This window comes from Cibotium barometz, chromosome 10, assembly GCF_041138505.1.
Source record: "Cibotium barometz isolate CiBa-2024 chromosome 10, ASM4113850v1, whole genome shotgun sequence".
NCBI lineage: Eukaryota > Viridiplantae > Streptophyta > Polypodiopsida > Cyatheales > Cibotiaceae > Cibotium > Cibotium barometz.
In genome coordinates this window covers 31,518,899-31,541,044 of record NC_141055.1, presented here as the reverse complement: position 1 = coordinate 31,541,044, position 22,146 = coordinate 31,518,899, and the positions used below count along the sequence as shown (strand labels likewise).

The following is a 22,146-nucleotide window of genomic DNA, read 5'->3' as shown; positions in this document are numbered from 1 at the left end:
GAGCTCATCTGATCATGGAGGGAGCAGCGAGTCATCATTTGGGTTTGAGTAGTACTCAAACTTATAGTATCACATCCCATATTGAGGATGTGGTTGTATATATATTTTTGTAACTAAAGCCATGGGCTACTTCGACATATGGACTCCCTTGTATATGTGTACACATAAAATTTTGATAGTAATATTGAATCGTGAATTGATAGTATTGCATTCATGTCTGTCTTGAATCGTGTATTGACAATGTATGCATTCATGTTGTTCTTGAATTGTGTAATGACAATGCACTAAATCTTCCTCATGGATGGTGCAATGCACCAAAAAAAAAATCCAGAGAGTGCTATTAGGTGCTGGCATGCTGGAACAGCATTCAGGTACCAAATAGCACTCTCTGGATTTTTTTTTTTGCTCTCTGTTCGCGTGTATAGATGCGTCAACTCTTTAAAAGTCGCATGTATATATGCGGATATTCTATGAAAGCATGTGTATAAGTGCAGCTAAACTGACAAAACGCGTGTATACGCCCTCGTATCAGTGCGTCTGACTGCTTCTATACATGCGCTTTTACACGCATGTCTCTGGCCACGATGACACACGCGCTGATACACGGGCCCGCCGTTACTTTTTTTCCACAAGTCATTTTTCGTGGCAAGGAGCGCGGGTATGAGGCCGATCCCTTGTAGTGTATTCTACATCATAAATTTGTTGATTTGGTCATGAAGTTAACGAGAAATCTTCACTTGCATACCCTTGCAACTTAGCACTTCTTCAGAAACCTTTGTAATCAAATTCTAATTAGTAGGGGACTAACATGCACTAACTCATAAACAGACGCTACCAACATAGAACCAACATGCACTCACTCATAAACAAAAGCTACCAACATAGATCCAACTTGTACTCTAATAATCTAAACTCATTTGCCTTCATCATCACAGTCCTTCGATGTTGCCAAACTCTCCTTTGCCTTAGCACACACATTTTCTAGAATCTTAATCTTTTGTGGCACTTTTCTCCCCATAGTGACCCACATAAAAACTATCATGTCTGAAAATTCTCAATGCATAGGATCCTTCTATTACACAGCTAGAATTTATGCCAACAATCTCTATAAACCTCAGCATCACCAATATCTCTTTTTGCACACCCAATATTGTATTAAAATCCTCTTATAGTTTTTAGATAATCTATATTACTCTAATCTACACCCATCCATATATGATGTATTGATTTTGATGTAGTCAAGTAAGTGCAAAGTATCCCCTTCTAGCATCAACCATGGGCCAAAAAGCTTGCTCTAGCCTTTTACTTTGTAGTCTGCAATAGTGATCAAATTCCGCCAATCCTAAGAATTCATCATCAATATCAACAGTATATCATCCACATGTGTGTAAAGTTCTCGGCTAAAAGTTGTGTTAGTAGCCGCTATATTGGACACTTGGTCTCTCTCTAGTGCCTGAACCATCATCTCCCAATACTCAATCACTAGGCAGATGTACAAGGTGAAAGCTCATCAACCCATCTTTTCCAATATTTTATGTAGTCCTTAATTCCTTTTACCACCTCTAAGTGATTTTTAATGTACTCAAATGTTGGAACAACATATGGAACCTCCTATCGGTAGTAATCATTATCCTTCTTCCATAATTGAATACCACCATCCTTTGTAACCATTTAATGGATTTTATATTCAATGACTTGAACCCTTCTTGGATGAAGAATCTAAATTGTAATGGTGTTGAGCGCCCCACTAGCTCATCTTTTGCATTAGACAAGTACCCATCACAATGAATCCCTTGAAGTTTGGGATATTTATCAATCAAGAATGGGTTAGAGTAGACACTTGGCTATCCTTAAATATTTTCATTAAATGTGGGAAGGTGAATGTTTGGCTAGGCCTCAATTTCTTAGAAAATTAATAATCATTACATTAATATCCTCATGTGTATGACCAACCATAAAAAATCCTAAGTGGACCAATCCAAACATGATGCATAAATGTGTAATGTATGTGTGATAGTGTAAAATGCTTTTTCGAAGGTGTGTCCCTTTGCCTGAATCCAAATGGCTAGGATATTTGGGGAGTGCTTTTTTTTGCTAAAAAGGAGATACTTGGCTATCCTTGAATATTTTCATTAAATGTGGGAAGGTGAATGTTTAGATAGGCCTCAATTTCGTATAAAATTACTAAACATTACATTATGTATGCACAACCATCAAAAATCCTAAGTGGGCCACCAATCCAAACATGATGTATAGGTATGTGTAATAGTGTGAAATTCTTTTTTGGTGGCAAAGGTATGTTCCTTTGCTTGAAGCAAAATGGCTGGGACATTTGGGGAATGCTTTTTTTGCTAAAAAGGAGATATGTATTGTGAGAGACACGTGGAATCTAGAAGAAAACGTGCAATGATGAAGGAAAAAGGATGAGCGTGTGCAATTTGAACCAAGCAGCAAAAGTCTCTTCGGGAGGGAAGGGGGATGGAAAAACTTTTGGAGAAAGATTTATTTATTTTGAAAAGAAGTATGCATGATGGAGATCCATAATTATTTGATTACAGAGAGACTATCAGTACAATGTGAGTGGGTTTTTGTTTGGCCAGACCAAAGTGTGTGCCGAGAGACATGAGATCAGATAGGATGTGGTTTCCCTAGAATATTTGTTTGGCCAGACCAAAGTGTGTGCCGAGAGACATGAGATCAGATAGGATGTGGTTTCCCTAGAATATTTGTGAAGGCATTTGTTTTAGAGATGTGGTTACCCTAGAATCTCCGTGTAGGATGTGGTTCCCCTAGAATCTCTGTGTAGGCATCTCTTTTAGAGACATGGTCTCCATAGAATCTCTGTGTATGCATCTCTTTTAGAGACATGGCTCAACTCAATTCTAGTTCAATTGTGATTGGCTGCTTGAAGAAGTTTGTGTGTTTGAAGAAGTTTGCAAATGGTGGTAGTAGTTTCAGTGAGAAGATTAAAGCTATGGAGATGATGATATAGACTTGAAAACCTGATGCTAGGCTCTACTTGTGTGAAGGTTTCCCCGACTTATATGTGTTTCTTCTCTTTTGTTTGAACTCGCCATGTCTCAGGGTTGTTGAGGTTTAGTATCAACAAAGTGATAGGTGTCTTAGAGTTTTACTTTTTGTGTTCCCTAATATTGATTTTATTATATTTTCTTCTTGTGTGGTTACTGGTGGTGTTATATAAGCTATCACGGAGGACCATCGCATCGTCAATGATATGCATCATTGGAGAAGCGTATCTCCCATGAAGAAATTAGGGACATGACGCGAAGGCTTTGTTGGAGGATGGCAAGGGCGAATGCTCAGGCCCATTGTCACCATCATATCATCTTCTTCTTTTGATTCTTCATTCAAGCAAGTGGAGGGCCATAGTGAAGCTTTTGGTAAGCCCACCATGGGTATTACAAAAGGAGCCGTGCTGATGTTTGAGCTCCACCTTCATCTTCTTTTTCTCAATATTCTAATTTTTCCTCCTCTTCCTCATGAACATCTTGTGAACCTTAGAGACAACGGCCACATATTCTTCTTTCCTTTCTCGAACAAAGCTCACTTCTCGTTAGTTCACTTTTTAAGTGTTGGGTGCCCAACTTGATTGAGTATGAACGTCCATGGCCAACAAGCGGAATGTACATAAGGGACTTCACAAATGAGAAAGGGATATGTTGATTGAGAGTGTTCTCTTGCTCCTTGTTCTCTAGCTCTTTACTTTATCCTCTTATTCTCTTGGTAGTGCTTATGTGAGAGTGAGTGTGTGTGATAGTTCTCCCCTCTTGGTCTTGCCATGTCTTGCTAGTGAAAGAGTGAAAGTGAGCTATTGTCTTTGTGCGATGGAGTATAGATAAGGAGTGCAAGCTCTACATAGACAACTTTTGTGGTGAAAAAAGGACGTGGGTCTTCTCAAGTGCTATCTTGCATTCGTGTGGTTGCCTCTTCCATGAGATGACAGGTAAGCTATTAAGTTCCCCAAGACACGCGAAAGGTGAGTACTCTTCACTTGGTTAGCTTCTTCGTAATGAAAGTTGTGTATTTGGGCATTCCATTGGCATCATTGTCGAGGAGCAAGGTTGCTTTCCTTAGTATTTTTTTATACTCTTGTGTAGGATTTATCTTTTTTTTGGCCATTAGGTGTCATCCGAAACCTGTATACTCTCAAAAACCTCAGAACTCACCAAGACCCAACACAACAAACCCACATCTTATAGCAACCTATATACTCTCAGAAACCTCAAAACTCACCAAGACCCAACATAACAAACCCACATCTTACAACAACCGACATCTTGCTATATTGACTCTGATATGCCTTCAGCTCACAACTCAAAACTAACTTGCTGACTCTGAGACAACTTCAGCCCACAGCTCAAAACTGACTACTGTCTCTGAGATGACTTCAGCCCACAGCTCAAAACTGACTACTGTCTCTGAGACGCCTTCAGCCCATAACTCAAAACTGACCGTCCTCTGACTATTAGACCAAACCCCAAATAGGTTCCTCTCAACCTATAAGACTAGTTCTCACTTTCTATACACAAACCTGATAAGATCTGATGGCTAACTCACTCAGTATAACTCTATAGCCTCTTAACTAATGGGGCAATTGACTCAATTCTGACACAATAGTCTATAGACTTGCACTCACAAGTGTTCCTCATCTATAATCTCAATCATCACAATAGAAGACATATAGCACCATAGCACAAAATCTTATTAATTCACACACAACTCAAACTCCATGCATTGTTCATCATTAAAACAAAACCCGACAGTCTCATAATCCCTAAGACTTGGGGATCAAAGAAAAAATAAGAAAAGATATAAAACTTTGGGGTCCTCGGACCTCCACTCATAGACCTTTACAATAGCTCTTCACAACAACCTCTTCATCCATGACTTAAGCCTTCATAGAAATCAGCATGTAGCTGATTTCTATGAAGTCATGGGATTGAAAAATTTATAGAAATCAGTAAGCTGACACTCAGAATCTATAGTTGAGAAAGACCTAGTCTAGACCAAGTATCTAACAGAGCTGTTGCACAAAGATCCTAGGGGACACACCTTCTAGCCAATTCTATGGACTCCAGCACTTCCTCTGCTTGATCCATTCAATCTCTCTCACAGTGCACTGACCTCTTATCTATAATCTTCAAAATATGCAAGAACTCTAGCTTGGAACCTTCCACAAGTCAAACAGACATGTAAGACCTCTCTCTACTATAGTCCCTCTCTCTCTCTCTACTATAGTCCTCTCTCTCTCTCTCTCTCTCTCTCTCTCTCTCTCTCTCTCTCTCTCTCTCTCGCTCTCTCTCCCTCTTTGTCTCTCTCTCGGTGGTTTCTCTAGCCACCTTCTCTTGGAGAGTCTTTCTTGGCAAGACACACCCACCACCTCTCTCTCCATGTGGTTTATTGAAAATTTTTCCCAATTCCCCCCATAAGGCCGCTACCTTCGTTTTTCTCTAGAATGTTATGCAGCTGGCTTCCCTTGATTTCCCATACTATTTCTATTTTGTTTTCATGAATATGCCTCTACACTTGGCTACACATGCATCATTTTTTAATCCATCACACACCAACTTATATACACTCCATCTACCTTTACATGCTGTTTGGTTTGGCCTTGAGATTTCCCTCACACTGCTTCAAAAACCTCTAAAATGGGTTGCTCTATGTTTCTCTAACTCTCAGCAAAAAGATTCCACTCTCTACTTTTCTTTCCCTCCAAAGGAGCTCTCGGAAGGCTTCCCAAAAAAACCTTAGACCTTTAGTCAACAGCCCCTTTTATAGAAAACAAACACACTACTTCTCTTATCTTCCTAACTACCACACATTGCCTTTGAGCTCCCCATGCAAATTTCTTTCATCATCTAGGTCTCTTGGATCTCCCTGTATCTTCATCCATAGTCTCCCCTGCTAGTCATTGCATGGCCTTCCTATTTATCCTTTTCATCATCTAGGTCTCTTGGATCTCCCTGTATCTTCATCCATAGTCTCCCCTTCTAGTCATTGCATGGCCTTCCTATTTATCCTTTTCATACTACATCAACTACACACTATGTTCTAGACCCGCATATGTACATCATATCTCTCTATAACCTACCTTTCCCTCCTCTAGACTTGTCTATGTCATGACTCCATTAAGCTCAAAATACCGTCACTCAGGACTATCACATGTTTTGGTGCCCCCATTGAGGAATAGAGAGTTTTTAATGAGAAATTTAACCAATAGGTTGGGATCCACTTGTTGACCAACTCAAGACCCCAATGGTTGGATTGAGATATAAAGTGTTTAGAGGAGAGAAGGGAGAAGATGTCACTCAATTTCTGAGGAGGATTGAGATGATGGCTTTGAACAACAATAGTGATGGGGATGCGTATAAGTTGAGGATGGTGGATTTGTTGTTGGAAAAAGAAGACATACAGTGGTATGAGGATGTGCCTTTAGATGGTGAAAGAGGAAGGACAGATTGAGAAGAGATTTGAAGTGAAGGTATGGGAAATTCGATAGTGTTGCCATATACATAGGCAGTGATGTCACAACATGTGAACACACTTAGGACCGCCGGGGCACTTTTTCCCTCTTTAGGAGGTTTTTTCCCCTGGCTTGTATATACGCCCTTTATTCTAGGGCTAACTTATCTTTTGTACATTGACACAATCTAATACACTTTGTGTTGTGTGCATTCTTGCTTCTTCTTCTCCAAGCTTTGTGTGCTTTCCTACAACCCTAATTCCAACAATTGGTATCAGAGCAGGCATCGGCTCCCAGGGCTACGCCGCCAGCACCCTCCGACTCACGTTCTCCGATTGAGGTGAGTTTTCACGAGCGCTTGTTGCAGGTCCCTATACTCTGCAGTTTTCACGAGCGCTTGCAGGTTCTCAGAATTTGCATCTGAGGTCGTTTCGGGCTCCGTTTTTGCATTTCAAGTTCTGCACAGGTGTTTTCGTCATTTTCTGCAGAAATTTCGACAGTGCGGTTTTCTGTAAAACAGGCATACGTACTCTATTGTGGACCGTGCTACATAGCACGAGTTGTTTTCTATTCAGTCTTTGCTTCATTACAGACAACTTTTGCATCAGTTTCAGTCAGTGGCCATGGCTGATAACAGCAATGATGTATTTCGCATGTTGTCTGCTGTGGATGGAGACAGCAACTACCCACTTTGGGCATACATGATGCAGCATGTTTTGGTTGCAAAAGGAGTGTGGAACATTGTGTAGGGTATGGATGTACGTCCAGGTTCTGTGGATGTAGGATCTGTTGAGGATGTTGCAGGTTCTAGCAGCTCTACTGTTGGTGCTGTTTTACCCACTGCTGAACAAGCTCGTTGGGATGGTAAAGATGCGCAGGCTCATGCCTTGATTGCACTTTCTGTCAAACGTAACATCACCCCACATATTCGTTCAGCTAAAACAGCAAAACAGGCTTGGGATATTCTAGCTGGTTTGTATGCAGGTCGTAACGAGGCAAAAATCGCTTACCTGCATAAAGAGCTAGAATTGAAGATTATGCAAGAAGATGATGACATGAATGTTTTTCTTGCTGAGATTAAAGATCTCAAAGAAAAGTTGATTTCTGCAGGTGAGATTATTCCTGATCATTCTCTTGTGCAGACTGTTCTTGATGCTTTACCTGAGACATATCAGACTTTTGCTTCCACATGGAGACTTCTTAATGAGGACAGACCTGATGCTGTCAAGTATGATACTTTAGTCAACAAGCTCTTGCAAGAAGCGCAGTCCAGGCAAAACAGGGCCAGGCAGCGTGCAGTTGATCAAGCATTTATTGCTGCCCAGCAGCAGAGAAGAAGTGGTAAGGCAGCCCCTTCCACTGTTTCTTCTCCTATTAGTAGGTCTGCAACTTCTTCTCCTTCCACAGGTAGCAACAATAAGTATGAGAAGGCTCTTGATAAAGGCAAGAAAAAGACCAGGTGCAACTATTGTAAGGCAAATGATCATGTCATTAAGAATTGCCCTAAGCTAAAGGCTAAAGAGGCAAAGAAGAAAGAGTCAAATGCAGCCACAATAGCGGATGCTTCTACAAATGCAGATTCTGCAAATGTTGTGCAGGATACAGAATGGGCGTTTAGCGTGTATTGCCAGTATGACCCATCTGTACATGATGCATGTTTGGCAGTTTCTGTTGACTCTCATGTTTGGTATTTTGACAGTGGTGCTACAAAGCACATTACCTCGCATCGTGATATGTTCACTTCTCTTGAGGCTGTCCCTAATGGGAATACTGTCACATGTGCCAATAATGCTTCTTACCCAGTGAAGGGCGTTGGTAAAATTATGCTTACTGCTGCAAATGGCAGCGCTTTCACACTTTCAGATGCTTTGTATGTGCCAGGGATAAAGAAGAATCTATTGTCTGTCTCTGCGCTTGCTAGACTTGGACTTGTAGTCAAATTTGTGGATGACAGATGTACTGTTCATGATTTGACTTCTGGTGATACGATTATTGTATCTGGCACCTTGTTTCGTGGGCTGTATAGGCTCAATTCTTATGACAAGTGTGTGGAAGATTCAGCAAATGCAGTTTCTGATGAAAAGGCAGTTTCAGATGCAAAACTATGGCATGCTCGTTTTGGTCATCTGAACTTTGCTAGTTTGCTGCGTTTGCAGAAATTTGATATGGTTGCTTCATTGCCCCCTCTTCAGGGACCATTGAAACATGTTTGTGAAGGCTGTATTTTGGGTAAAATGCAGCGTTCTGCGTTTCCAAAGGATGGTTTTGTGCGGGCCACTCGCAAATTGCAACTTGTACATAGTGATGTATGTGGGCCTATGCAAACTCCGTCATTTGGTAAACACTTGTACTTCGTGACTTTCATTGATGATTACTCAAGGCATACATGGATATATCCACTGAAGGTAAAGTCCGAAGTGTTTTTGTGCTTCAAACAGTTTTTTCTTATGGTTGAAAATGTATCCAATTGTACTGTGGGCACCCTTCGTTCTGATCGAGGGGGGGAGTACTTGTCTAAAGAGTTTGATGCATTTCTGGCTAGTCGTGGGATAAAACACCAATGTACAATGCCATATACCCCTCAGCAAAATGGTGTTGCTGAGAGGAAAAACAGGTCACTTATGGAGATGGCACGATGTATGGTCAAGAGCCAAGCTTTGCCACATGCGTTTTGGCTTGAGGCTGTCATGTGTGCTGCATATGTACTCAACAGGTGTCCCACTAAGGCCTTGTAGTCTATTACTCCATATGAAGCTTGGCATGGTAGGAAGCCTTCTATTGGTCACTTGCGTGTCTTTGGTTGCTTGGCCTATGCTTTAGTGCCTGTGCAACAACGCAAAAAACTGGATGATAAGGCTATCAAATGCATTTTTGTTGGTTACAGTGCTGAGAGCAAGGGTTACAGATTGTATCATCCGCAGTCAAAGCGTATCTTGATTAGTCGAGATGTTGTTTTTGTGGAAGATGCTGTGCAGCCTTTGTTATCATGTACCAAAGAGACAGGTGTGAGCTCACGGGATGTATTTGATACATTGTTGCCTCTATTTACAGGTGGGAATTCAAATGTAAGTCCTAATGAGGCAAATATTCAGCCTATGCAGATTTCAAACGACATCATAGATCAGCCTATTTCTGATGCAGATATACAGGATATAATTCATGAAGATAGGGCTGAAAATGAGCAGGCTAGAAATATGCCTAAATGGCTAGTGCAAACCTTGCGTGATAGTAAAATTGATGCACCTATATCTAGTCGTACTCATTCAGGTTTTCAGCATGCCTCTTATGCATCAGATTGTTATGCTTTGGCTGTGTCTAGTATGTGTGAAGAGGAAGAACCTCTTTCATTTGATGAGGCACAAAATTCAGAAAATTGATTGGCTGCAATGTAAAGTGAATATGATGCTATAATGAAGAATGGTACATGGTCTTTGTGTGATTTGCCTATTGGTAAAAAGGCCATTGGGATGTAAGTGGGTTTTTAAGTTGAAACGAAAGCTAGATGGCAGTGTTGATCGCTATAAGGCTAGACTTGTTGCAAAGGGTTATGCTCAAGAAAAGGGCATTGATTTTGATGAGACCTTTGCTCCCACTTGTCGTATGACTACCATTCGTAGCATTTGTGCATTGGCAGCTCATAATGGTTGGAATGTACATCAGTTGGACATCAAGACTGCATTCTTGAATGGAGATTTGCATGAGGAGGTGTATGTATCGCAGCCTCGTGGTTTTGTTCAAAGAGGGCAGGAAAACAAAGTGTGCAGGTTGAAAAAGGCTTTATATGGTTTAAAGCAAGCTCCACGAGCATGGTATGAAAAGATACATGCATATTTGACTGCACATAGTTTTCAAAATAGTCCAACAGAAAGCACTTTGTATGTTAAACGTGTGGATGGTGTACATCTAATCATTGCTCTCTATGTCGATGACATGCTGCTCACAGGACCAAATGAGAGTCATATTGCTGATTTTAAGGCTGACTTGAATGCCTCTTTTGAGATGTCAGATTTGGGGCATTTGCATCATTATTTGGGGATACAATTTAAGCAGTGTGATGGAGGTATTGCTTTGTGTCAGACAAAGTATATTGAGACATTGTTGCGGAGATTTGGCCTTGAAGACTGCAAGCCTATTGCTACTCCAATGGAGACAGGTTTGAAGTTGAGTCTTCATGATGCTGGAGATCACTTTGATGTCACACTCTATCAGACAGCTGTTGGTTGCCTCATTTATGTATGCATTACGAGGCCGGACATTCAGTTTGCAGTCTCACAGGTGAGCAGGTTTATGCATAGCCCAGGGTCTCAGCATTGGAAGGCAGTTAAACGTATCTTTCGCTACTTGAGTGGCACCATACATCTTGGGTTGTTTTATCCCAAGGGGGGATCGTTGCCGCCAGATTTACATGCTTTTTCGGACTCAGATTGGGCTGGTTGCTATGACACAAGAGTGTCCACAAGTGGTTTTTGTTTCATGCTTGGTAGCTCATGCATATCTTGGTTGAGCAAGAAGCAACCTACTGTGGCCACTTCTAGTTGTGAAGCTGAGTACAGGGCAGCTTTCACAGCTACGGTTGAGTGTGTGTGGCTCAGACGGCTTATGGCTGACTTGGGTGTTGGACAGGAGTCTGCCACCTCTATCTTCATTGACAGTCAGAGCGCATTGGCAATTGCGAAAAACCCAGTTTTTCATGCTCGCACAAAGCACATTGAGGTGCATTATCACTATGTCAGGGAGAGACTCTCAGCAAGAGAGATCAGCTTGGCCTATGTGCCAACACAGGACAACCTCGCCGATCTTTTCACAAAGGCACTTCCTCGTGAGAAGTTCGAAGCTTTCCGCAAAGCTTTGGGCTTGCTTCCCTTTGTGGATTGATCTACTTCGGGCATGGCACTCCCCTATACATGAGTGCCAGCTCTCGTTCACACCATCACTCCCAGGGGGGATTTGTTGCCATATACATAGGCAGTGATGTGTGTGAACACACTTAGGACCGCCGGGGCACTTTTTCCCTCTTTAGGAGGTTTTTTCCCCCGGCTTGTATATACGCCCTTCATTCTAGGGCTAACTTATCTTTTGTACATTGACACAATCTAATACACTTTGTGTTGTGTGCATTCTTGCTTCTTCTTCTCCAAGCTTTGTGTGCTTTCCTGCAACCCTAATTCCAACAGATAGTCCTCAGGATTTGTGGAGGGGGTTGAGAGTTTGAATCTTGCTGCGATGGGGACTCTTAAATTTAATTGGAATCAAGAGAGTAACTCTAGGGTCAGTTTGGCAATCTCAATATGATTTGAGCTATAATGGGAGATAAAGAGTCCTTTGATGGATCACATGAGGAAGTAGATCTAGATTAGAGTCTATTGGAAGCAGAGGTAGAGGACCTATGTGATGATACTAATGGAACTTTGGAGCTGAATGTTGAGATGCATATTAAGAAAGCCAACAAAGGTTTGGATAATGATTTGTCCAGAGCAAGTTGGAATTGTAGAAAAATCTAAATGTGTGCTACAGGTGACATGAAATTTAGTGGAAGTGGATGATGTGTTTGATTAGGCTGAGTTGGAAGATTCTTCTATATACTTTGTTGGTACTTTCCTTGATGCTATTGATATTACTTGCCTAGAAGTGGATGATTAGGATGTTGATCCATTTAATGTTGAGCCTTTGGAGATAGGTGATGAGGATATCAAGTCAGATGACTGAGAAGATGTGGTTGAAGAGGATTGTGGCCTATATGACGTAAAATGTTTGAAAGAGATTCAAGACTTAGATGATATGAAGAGTGCTAATGATTTTCATAAGGAATATGTGGATAACATTTGGTGTGAGAAGTGGGCATGATGATGGTGTCTATGAAGATTATGTTTTGTAGGAAGATGAATGGTTTGAGAAGACCTATAGCTTTATGCTAGGAGATGATCATTTTTTCCATAAGGATTTTTTTAATGGTATGTATGTGCACAAGGATCCTCAAGATGATCTATATGGACAAATCTACTCTTATGGTAGTAGTGTTTTTTGGGAAAGAGGATAATGCTTTATGTAGTATAAAGTAGGATATAGGTGGAGATATTTCATGGTTGTAGCTTGCAGTTGTTAATTCTAAGGGATTATGGACTTTAGGGAAGTGGGATGAAGGTCAAATGGTGGCACACAAAGTTGAAGGGAATTCTACGTCCTATGGTGAGTCGAGGATGTCTGCAAAAAACAGAGGGATTGACAAGAGGGATAATAGAAAGTATGTTTAGAGTGTGCAACCCTTTGATAGGATAAAAGAATTGTGGCATGTTTTTTAGGTTGTTTAGAGGTATGTTGACCTAGGTCGGTGGATCAATCAGCTAAAAGGATTTGTAGAATGCTATTTTACCCATTTGATCTAGGTGGATGCTGGATGGTGGTGGTTGTGTTGTTATTGCAGTTGCATGAGCGTGTTTTTGAAAGAAATGTTATTTAGAGCACAAAGGAGAATGTGAAACACTTAAAATTCTTTCACCCAATGGATATGGACAATATGTGAGAGAAATCTCACACCCAATCCCAACATGATGTACAGGTATGTGTGATAGTGCGAAATGTTATTTTTTGGTGGCAAAGGTGTGTCCCTTTCCTTGAAGCCAAATGGCTCGAAAATTTAGGAAGTGCTTTTTTTTCTAAAAAGGAGATATTTATTATGAGAGACATGTGGAATCTAGAAGAAAACATGTAGTGATGAAGGAAAAACAAGGAGCATGGGCACTTTGAAATAACCAGGCAGCAACAGTCTCCTCGAAGAGGGAAGGGGGATGACAAAAACGTCTGGAGAAATATTTATTTGTTTTGAAAAGAAGTATACATAATGGAGATCCAACATTATTTGATTATAGAGAGAAGAGCAATACATTGTGATTGGGTTTGATTTGGCTAGACCAGAGGGTGTGCCATGAGACAAGAGATCAACTAGGATGTGGTTTCCTTAGAATCTCTGTGTAGGTATCTCTTTTAGAGACATCGTTTCCCTAGAATCTCTGTGTAGGAATCTCTTTTTAGAGACGTGATTGAACTCAATTCTAGTTCAATTGTGATTGTTGCTTGAAGAAGTTTGTGTATTTGAAGAAGGTTACTGATGGTGGTTGCAGTTTCAGCAAAGATTGAAGCTATGAAGATGAGGATGCAAACTTGAAAACTTGATGCTGGGCTTTACTTGTGAAGGTTTACCCAATTTATAGGTATTTCTTCTCTTTTTTTTGAACTATCCATGTCTCAGATTGTTGAGACATGTCTAATTCATCTATATGCAGAAGTGTGTAGGCTTGAGTCTCATGTGGTTTGATACGTTTTTACATGCTATAGTGTTATATTTATGTTGTTTTGATTGAGTTTGTGGAGATGGAGAGTTTGTGAGTGTTAAGTTGAAGTTTGGGAAGTGAGTGTTGAGTCAAAGCTGACTCAATCAGTATCAATTGAAGGTTCATAGGTCAGCTGGCTATCAGTTGTGTATCAAACAAAGGTCAGTTAAGGGGTTAGAGTGGTGTATTAAAAGTGTGAGGTTAGATCTATCCTGGGAGAAAAATTAGAAGAATCAATAGAGTGATTAGGTGTCTTGAAGTTTTACTTTTGGTGTTTCCTAATACTAATGTCATGATATTTTCTTCTTGTGTGGTTGATGGTGGTGTTATATAGGCTATCACTCAGGACCATCATACCATTGGAGAAGCGTAACACCCATGTGGTGGCATGACGAAAGTAGGGGCATGGTGAAGGCTATGTTGGAGGATAGCAAGGGCGAATGCTCGGGCCCATTGTCACCATCATATCATCTATGCCAGTCATGGCTCTTCAACCCATCCTTTTCTTCTTCCTTATCTCCACATAATAGGAAAAATGAAGTGCTAAGTCTAGTGCTTGTTCTAAATTTCTTGATGCCCTCCAAAAATTTTGCAAGCTCATTCTTCTCTTTTGTATTTGACACCTCTAGGTCTTCCATTGCAAGCTCATTCTTCTCTTTTGTATTTGACACCTCTAGGTCTTCCATTGCAAGGGTGTATTTTAGATAATCTATCCACATCTATGTTACTCTAAGCTACACCCAACCATATATGATATATTCATTTTGATGTAGTTAAGTAAGAGCAAAGTCTCCCTTTCTAGCATCAACCGTGGGCTAAAAGCCTTGCTTTAGCCTTTTACTTTTTAGTCTACAATAGTGATCAAATTCCTCCAATCCTAAGAATTCATTCATCAATATCAACAATTATATCATCCACATGTGTGCAAAGTTCTCGGCTCGAATTTGTGTTAGTAGCCTCCATCTTGGACACTAGGCGGATGTACAAGGTGAAAGCTCATCAGCCCATCTTTTCCAATATTTTATGTAATCCTTAATTCCTTTTACCACCTCTAAGTGATCTTTCATGTACTCAAACATTGGAACAACAAATGGAACCTCCTATCGATAGTAGTAATCACTATCCTTCTTCCATAATTCAATACCACCATCCTTTGCAACCATTTAATGGATTTTATATTGCATTACTAGAACCCTTCTTGGATGAAAAATCTAAACTGTAATGGTCTAGAGTGCCCCACTAGCTTATCTTCTACATTAGACAAGTACCCATAACAATGAATGCCTTGAAGTCTGGCGCATTTATCAATCAAAAATGGGTTAGAGTAGATACTTGGTGGATATCCTTGAATATTTTCATTAAATGTGGGAAGGTGAGTGTTTGACTAGGCCTGAATTTCTTAGAAAATTAATAATAATTACACTAATATCCTTATGCGTATGACCAACCATAAAAAAGCCTAAATGGACCAATCCAAACATGATGTATAAGTATGTGTGATAGTGTGAAATGCTTTTTCGGTGGCAAAGGTGTGTCCCTTTGCGTGAATCCAAATGACTAGGATATTTGGGGAGTGCTTTTTTTTTGCTAAAAAGGAGATACTTCACTATCCTTGAATATTTTCATTAAATGTGGGAAGGCGAATGTTTAGATAGGCCTCAATTTCTTATAAAATTACTAAACATTACATTAATATCCTCATGTGTATGAACAACCATCAAAAATTCTAAGTGGACCACCAATCTAAACATGATGTATAGGTATGTGTAATAGTGTGAAATTCTTTTTTGGTGGCAAAGGTATGTTCATTTTCCGTGAAACCAAATGGCTAGGACATTTGGGGAGTGCTTTTTTTGCTAGAAAGGAGATGTTTATTGTGAGAGACACGTGGAATCTAGAAGAAAACGAGAAGTGATGAAGGAAAAAGGAGGAGCATGGGAAATTTGAAAGAACCAGGCGGCAAAAGTCTCCTCACGAGAGGGATGGGGGATGGCAAAAACTTATGGAGAAAGATTTATTTATTTTGAAAAGAAGTATGCATGATGGAGATCCAACATAATTTGATTACAGGGAGAATATCAAAACTTATGGAGAAAGATTTATTTATTTTGAAAAGAATTATGCATGATGGAGATCCAACATTATTTGATTACAGAGAGAATATCAGTACAATGTGAGTGGGTTTGGTTTGGCTAGACCAAAGGGTGTGCTAGGAGACACGAGATCATCTAGGATGTGGTTTCCCTAGAATATTTGTGTAGCATCTCTTTTAGACATGTGGTTACCCTAGAATCTCTATGTAGGATGTGGTTTCCCTAGAATCTCTATGTAGGCATCTCTTTTAGAGACATGATTTCCCTAGAATTTGTATGTATGCATCTCTTTTAGAGACATGGTTCAACTCAATTCTAGTTCAACGGTGATTGGTTGCTTGAAGCAGTGTGTGTGTTTGAAGAAGGTTGCAAATGGTGGCAGTAGTTTCAGTGAAGATTGAAGCTATGAAGATGAGGATACAAACTTAAAAACCTCATGCTAGGGTTTACTTGTGATGGTTTCCCCAATTTATATATGTTTCTTTTCTTTTGTTTGAATTCTCCATGTCTTAGGGTTGTTGAGGTTTAGTATAATTCATCTGTATAAAGAAGTGTTTCGGCTTGAGTCTCATGTGATTTGATGAGTGTTTATGATATAGTGTTATATTTTGGTGTTTTGATTGAGTTTTTGGAGATGGAGCATGTAAGAGTGTTAATCTAAAGTTTGGGAAGTCAGTATCAATTGAAGGTTCATAGGTCAGTTGTGTATTAAACGGAGATTAGTTGAAGGGTTAGAATGATGTATTAAAGGTGTAGGAGGATAGATCTATCTTGGGAGGATAATTGTAAGAATCAACAAAGTGATAGTTTTACTTTTTGTGTTCCCTAATATTTATTTTATTTTATTTTCTTCTTGTGTGGTTGCTGGTGGTGTTATATAAGCTATCACTTAGGACCATCACATCGTCAATGATATGCATCATTGGAGAAGCGTATCTCCCGTGTGGTGGCATGAAGAAAGTAGGGGCATGACGAAGGCTCTGTTTGGAGGATGGCAAGGGCGAATGCTCAGGCCCATTGTCACCATCATATCATCTTCTTCTTTTGATTCTACATTCAAGCAAGTGGAGGGCCACAGTGAAGCTTTTGGTCAGCCCACCATGGGTATTACAAGGAGTCGTGTCGATGTTTGAGCTCCACCTTCATCTTGTTTTTCTCAATATGCACATTTTTCCTCCTCTTCCTTCATGAACATCACGTGAACCTTGGAGACGACGGCCACATATTCTTCTTTCCTTTCTCGGACAAAGCTCGCTTCTCATTAGTTCACTTTTTAAGTCCCGCGGGCGTAAGCGAAGTCGCCAGTGCCACCGACGATAGGGGCGTACTTGACGGCGTCAGTAGCGACGTCGACGCCGATAAGGCTGAAGGTGCCGTTGAGGTTATGAGTGGAGAAGGTGAAGGTCTGCACCAGGAAGAGCGTGAGACTGTCCTGGCCCACGTCGCCGTACCATCCCTGCACGTGGCCCAGCCGAGTCGAGCTCAGCGAGGCCGCGGACGTTAGCGGGTTGTCGAAGGTGTGGATGATGCCGAAAGAGTTGGGCTGCGCCTGGGCGGGCTGTGCCGACTGCACGGCCGTGTAGTTGGCGGCGGTCGGCGGGTTGTTCATGTTGCTGTTGTTCTGCACGGCGATGTACATGTAGAAGTCTAACGAGGAGGGCGTGGGTGGCCTGGTTGCAGTGGCGGCGGCAACTGGATGAAGGCTAGAGCAGCAGCAGGCCACCATCAGCGCAAGCCCGATCGTGAGCATCTGGTGACGCTTGAGAATCAATACTGTGGCCATGTTCGATTCAGACACTTGTAAGGTGCTGGCTTCTGATAGATGAAAGATGAAAAAGAGTGGCTTCTCTACGTCCTAGGTAGGCAGCTAGGAGCTTCTGCTGGATTCCATAGTTCCGTCGCTGGCAGCCTTTTATAAGAGACGCAGATTCCTAGGCGTTCGGTTTGAGCAAGCCTGGCGAATGTTCAAGGTATCAATTTTCAAAGCTCTTGAAGGACCACCCACCAGCCACTCAGTGGGTGGTCCTTCAAGAGCTTTGAAAATTGATACCTTGAACATTCGCCGGCAGTAACCGGCCGGGGACGGGCGGCGGCCGGACTTCTCGTCGTCACGTTAAGGTTGGCAGCCCCAGTCAGCTATCTACGTTATGATTCGCTCACGCCATTGCTTTTTCCCTTCATGTAAACGCTAAAACGTCTGACCTGTGGTGTTAACTTTTCTAACCTGCTGGTGTTGCCTTTTCCAACCATGCGTGAATTTAACTTTTCAACGTCGTTTACTTTTCATGTTTGGTCAATCACTGATCTCATGTAGTAATATTATGAATATAGGACGAATATTATGACGGGCTTCACTTCGTCACGTTAAGGTTGGCAGCCAACAGCCACGTAGGCTCACGTAGGCTCGCGCCATTGCTTTTTTCCTTATGTAAACGCTAAAACCTCTGACCTGTCGTGGACCACTGGTGGTCCCTGGCTCCCTGCTGGTGTTAACTTTTCTAAACTGCTACCTGCTGGTGTTGACTTTTCTAACCATGCGTGAGTTTAACTTTTCAACGTCGTTTACTTTTCATGCTTGGTCAATCACTGATCTCATGTAGCATTGAGCAATATTATGAATATAGGATGAATCATGAATCATGATTTTACCTACCTACTCGGAGACTAGGAGTTACCACTCACGAGTAAAATGCACAAACCAATTATCTCTGATAACATGTTTGCCGTTTGTCGATATGTCTTAGCAATTCCCAATTTCACACATTAGTGAAGACAAAAGCTTCTTTGCTTTGCAAGTTTCTCCCTCGCTTGATGATTATATGTTTGTCATTTGTCAATGCCCCTTAGTAAATCATAATAATAACTCGTGGATTGACATTTTTAAATTTCTACCGTGCTCCTGTAACCTGCATCGAACCTCCAAATTCTTGCCAATTTCATGAAAGTCTTCTTTCATGTAATGTATATAGAGAAGATAAGCATACCCACTTTAATTTAGCGAGGCCATAGTGTTACTTTTTCAACCCACTTTAACTTAGCCAAAAAAACCATACAATCTTGCACATCAATTTTTTTTGGCCCATCTTCATTTCTCGTAGAAGGATCCTTATCTACTCCTATAAGCAAAGTGATCTTTTTTTGTTTCTTTGCTCTCCCATGAATGAAGCCTATGCTATTATTAGACCCACACTCGTCCCATGACCACCATAAGTACACTTTTAAGGAGAAAAAGTAAATAGGAGCATTATGATTTGAAGCACTATGAAAAACATATTCATAAAATGAGTTGTTGATTGCACATCTACCTTCACATGATTTTCCATCTTTCTTGCCTCAGTCTTTGAGCACCTCTAAAAGAAGCCTCCAAGAGGAGATGGAGAAAGGTGCTCATAAAGACCTTTGAGAGAAGATGATGGTATAAAGGCTTGACCAATGTGCTTGTGCAGCACATTGGTAGGGTAGAGAGTCGTTGGTGGGGCTTCAAATAGGGTAAGAAGGCAGCAATCATTATGCACTTAATTTGATTAATATTTGTGATTATGAGAATCACATGTACTTGTGATTATTCAAGATTTTAAGAACTATTGTGTGCTCTAATGATAGAATAAATGTGGAATGTTCACATCAAATCCATTGTAAATACATTGAATATATCATAAGGGTTTACAAACATGTTGAATAATATAATCAATTCATACCTTTCATTGTTTAGGTACCTGATGATACTAATGAGGTGGATTATCAGAGAGGGGATCACTTTATATGCACATAACATAGCAAGTTAGTACACAAAGAGGGAGGGGGTCTTTTAATCAAGGGACGTACATGTCGTAAAATGAGATAATTATAACCATAAAGGCTCAAAAGTTGCTATTTCAAATGTTAAAACTTAATAAGATTAAATGACCATTCATATAAACATATTGAAAAATACTAGCTATATATTGATGTGAAAGTTTGAGATTGGTTATGGTTATGGTTATGGTTTGAGCATCATCATTAGTAAAAATAATCTTTAAGAACTTTTTATGTAGAAAAAAACAATTGGTGAATCACTTCCATGTGAATCTTTAATTGCTAGGTAGCATGGTAATCAATTAAAAATTCATGGAGCTTTCAAAATTGTAATACTTTTATCCAAAAGTCTCATGTAGATTTAGCTAGTGTTGGTGTGATGTTACATATACAAGTTACCTCTATTGTGTAGTCCACTATAACAAAGTTTTATTATAAGTAACCATTATAATCAAGAAGTGAGAAAACAATTATAAATGGATTGTTACCTTGTTGATTAGAGTGTTTAGAAGTCCTACACTCTAGGATAGAGATAATATTCTTGGTTTATCTAATTTGTCATCTACTTTATCATACAGCTATATTTATGTTTGTGAATATCATATATGTAATTTCTCTATAGTCATTTGTGGTGTAGAAAGTTGTATCAATGATTCATATTAATCCTTGATTTTCTTCATATTCATGACTGAAAGCTTTCTTGTCTCACTAAGTTTAAGAGTGCTTTCATAATGTGTCTAATTTTTTAACATGGTGCTACATTTGTCATGGGACCCTTTTTGTACTTCTTGAAGAAATAATTAAAACTTCATAAAATATAACAAAAATTAAAAAAAGACTTGAATTAAATTGAAATCCAATAACGTAGCATAACAGAAGGCAAGGAAAATAGAATAACATCACCATCAAGAAAGGATTGGGTGCAATCTCCCCTGCCATGATGTGTAGCTCCACTTCCACAACGTGAGTATTTAGAGAATTTTATTCATAAAAATAGCCCAAGGAGCTAAGAATAGATGAGCATACAAATTGGGCTTGCTTTTTCCACTTTTAGGGCATTGCTTTACATATTTCTAAGCATATCAAAATCCCTAAGGTTTGTGCATATAAAAACCTTTGCCCAAATATAATTGCTAATGGGCCTTGTTACATAAAATAATTTTTTGCACATTTGCACATATATTAATCTTGTACTCACTTGCACATTCCATTAAGCTAAATCTTGCACAAATTAAATTAAACATATTCTTGTAGGATTATGAATTTATCAAAATGTGATAAAATATATACCTATAACAACATTTGTGACCTTGAAAATCTCTAATACTTGTAATTATTGCAATCACTTTGGTTCACCTTTAAATATGTTTTGGTAGTTAAAAAAAATAGTCATTTTCACTAAAAATGGCTAATCTCACCCACTTGACAAAGAAATTTGACATTTAACTCTTCTAATAAAGCATCACATTGTTAGCCTGCACTTAAACATATGGTCCAATTGAAAATAAAAATTTTCAAAAACCAAATTTCATGCATGGCATGTCCCCCCAAACTTGAACATGTTGACATCATGATCATAAAATGATAATAACTTCCTTGTTTTTTAACTCCAATTCCATCCCCACTTTGCTCTCAAGAAAGGCATGTAATGATGATGTTAACTTGTTTTATTGAGTAATTTTTGCATGTAGTTTTTTAAAAAATAATTATTATAGTTTTTGAAGATATATAAAAAGAGTACAGATTTCATTTTTAACAGTTAGATTTTCCAAGATCTCTATTTGAAAAACTAACTTCAAAGTCTCTAAGTAGTTGAACATAATTAGTAAATTAATTATAGAAATTCATTTATGTGATTATGCAATAAAATTATGTGAGAAAGTAGTCCTAATCATGCTGAATCTATGAAAATTTTAGTTTAGTTCAAGTAATAAAAGGTCTATTTTCATCCATTTTATGTGGAAATAGCTCTACTCCTATTAGTCATAAACTCTATGGAGACACCCATTATTTTATGTGAAAATAGCTCTACTTTTGTTAGTCCCAACCTCTATGGGGACGCCCATTATTTTATCAAGGATATTTTGGGGATTGTTTTTAAAAGATGTGCCTTTTATTCATATCATCTTCTAGGATTAATGTGTTTAATTAGATTTGTGTGCTGACTAATATTATTTTGGATGTAGGAGATGATTAAGTGGTGGGTAGACCTTGGAGACAAGAACATGCTAGAGGTGAAAGTGACCACAACCATTATGATGTGGAGAGCCTTTTGCATCATTAAAGAGGCAAAAGAGGCTCCTCTTCGAGGATAAGTTACCACCTTCATTGTAAATTTAGCGTAGTTGGAGATATATGCTAGGAGAGTATTGATGGCACTTAGTGTTGGGGGTCATCCACCATCTGCGGCGCCCAGCCTTGCCACCAGCATCGCCACCCAATATAT

General features: G+C 39.7%; 1 protein-coding gene across 1 annotated transcript; it reads right to left on the bottom strand.

The window, feature by feature from the left end:
• Positions 1 to 17,178: 17,178 nt before the first annotated feature.
• On the bottom strand, positions 17,179 to 17,777 carry LOC147634784 (dirigent protein 20-like). Its single transcript, XM_086803295.1, has one exon. It carries the CDS (start codon positions 17,686 to 17,688, stop codon positions 17,179 to 17,181), a length of 510 nt encoding a protein of 169 aa, XP_086659421.1. The 5' UTR covers positions 17,689 to 17,777.
• Positions 17,778 to 22,146: the final 4,369 nt, after the last annotated feature.

Excerpts from the sequence above, each read along its gene's own strand:
- LOC147634784 (XM_086803295.1), bottom strand. The coding sequence starts at position 17,688 with ATGGCCACAGTATTGATTCTCAAGCGTCACCAGATGCTCACGATCGGG.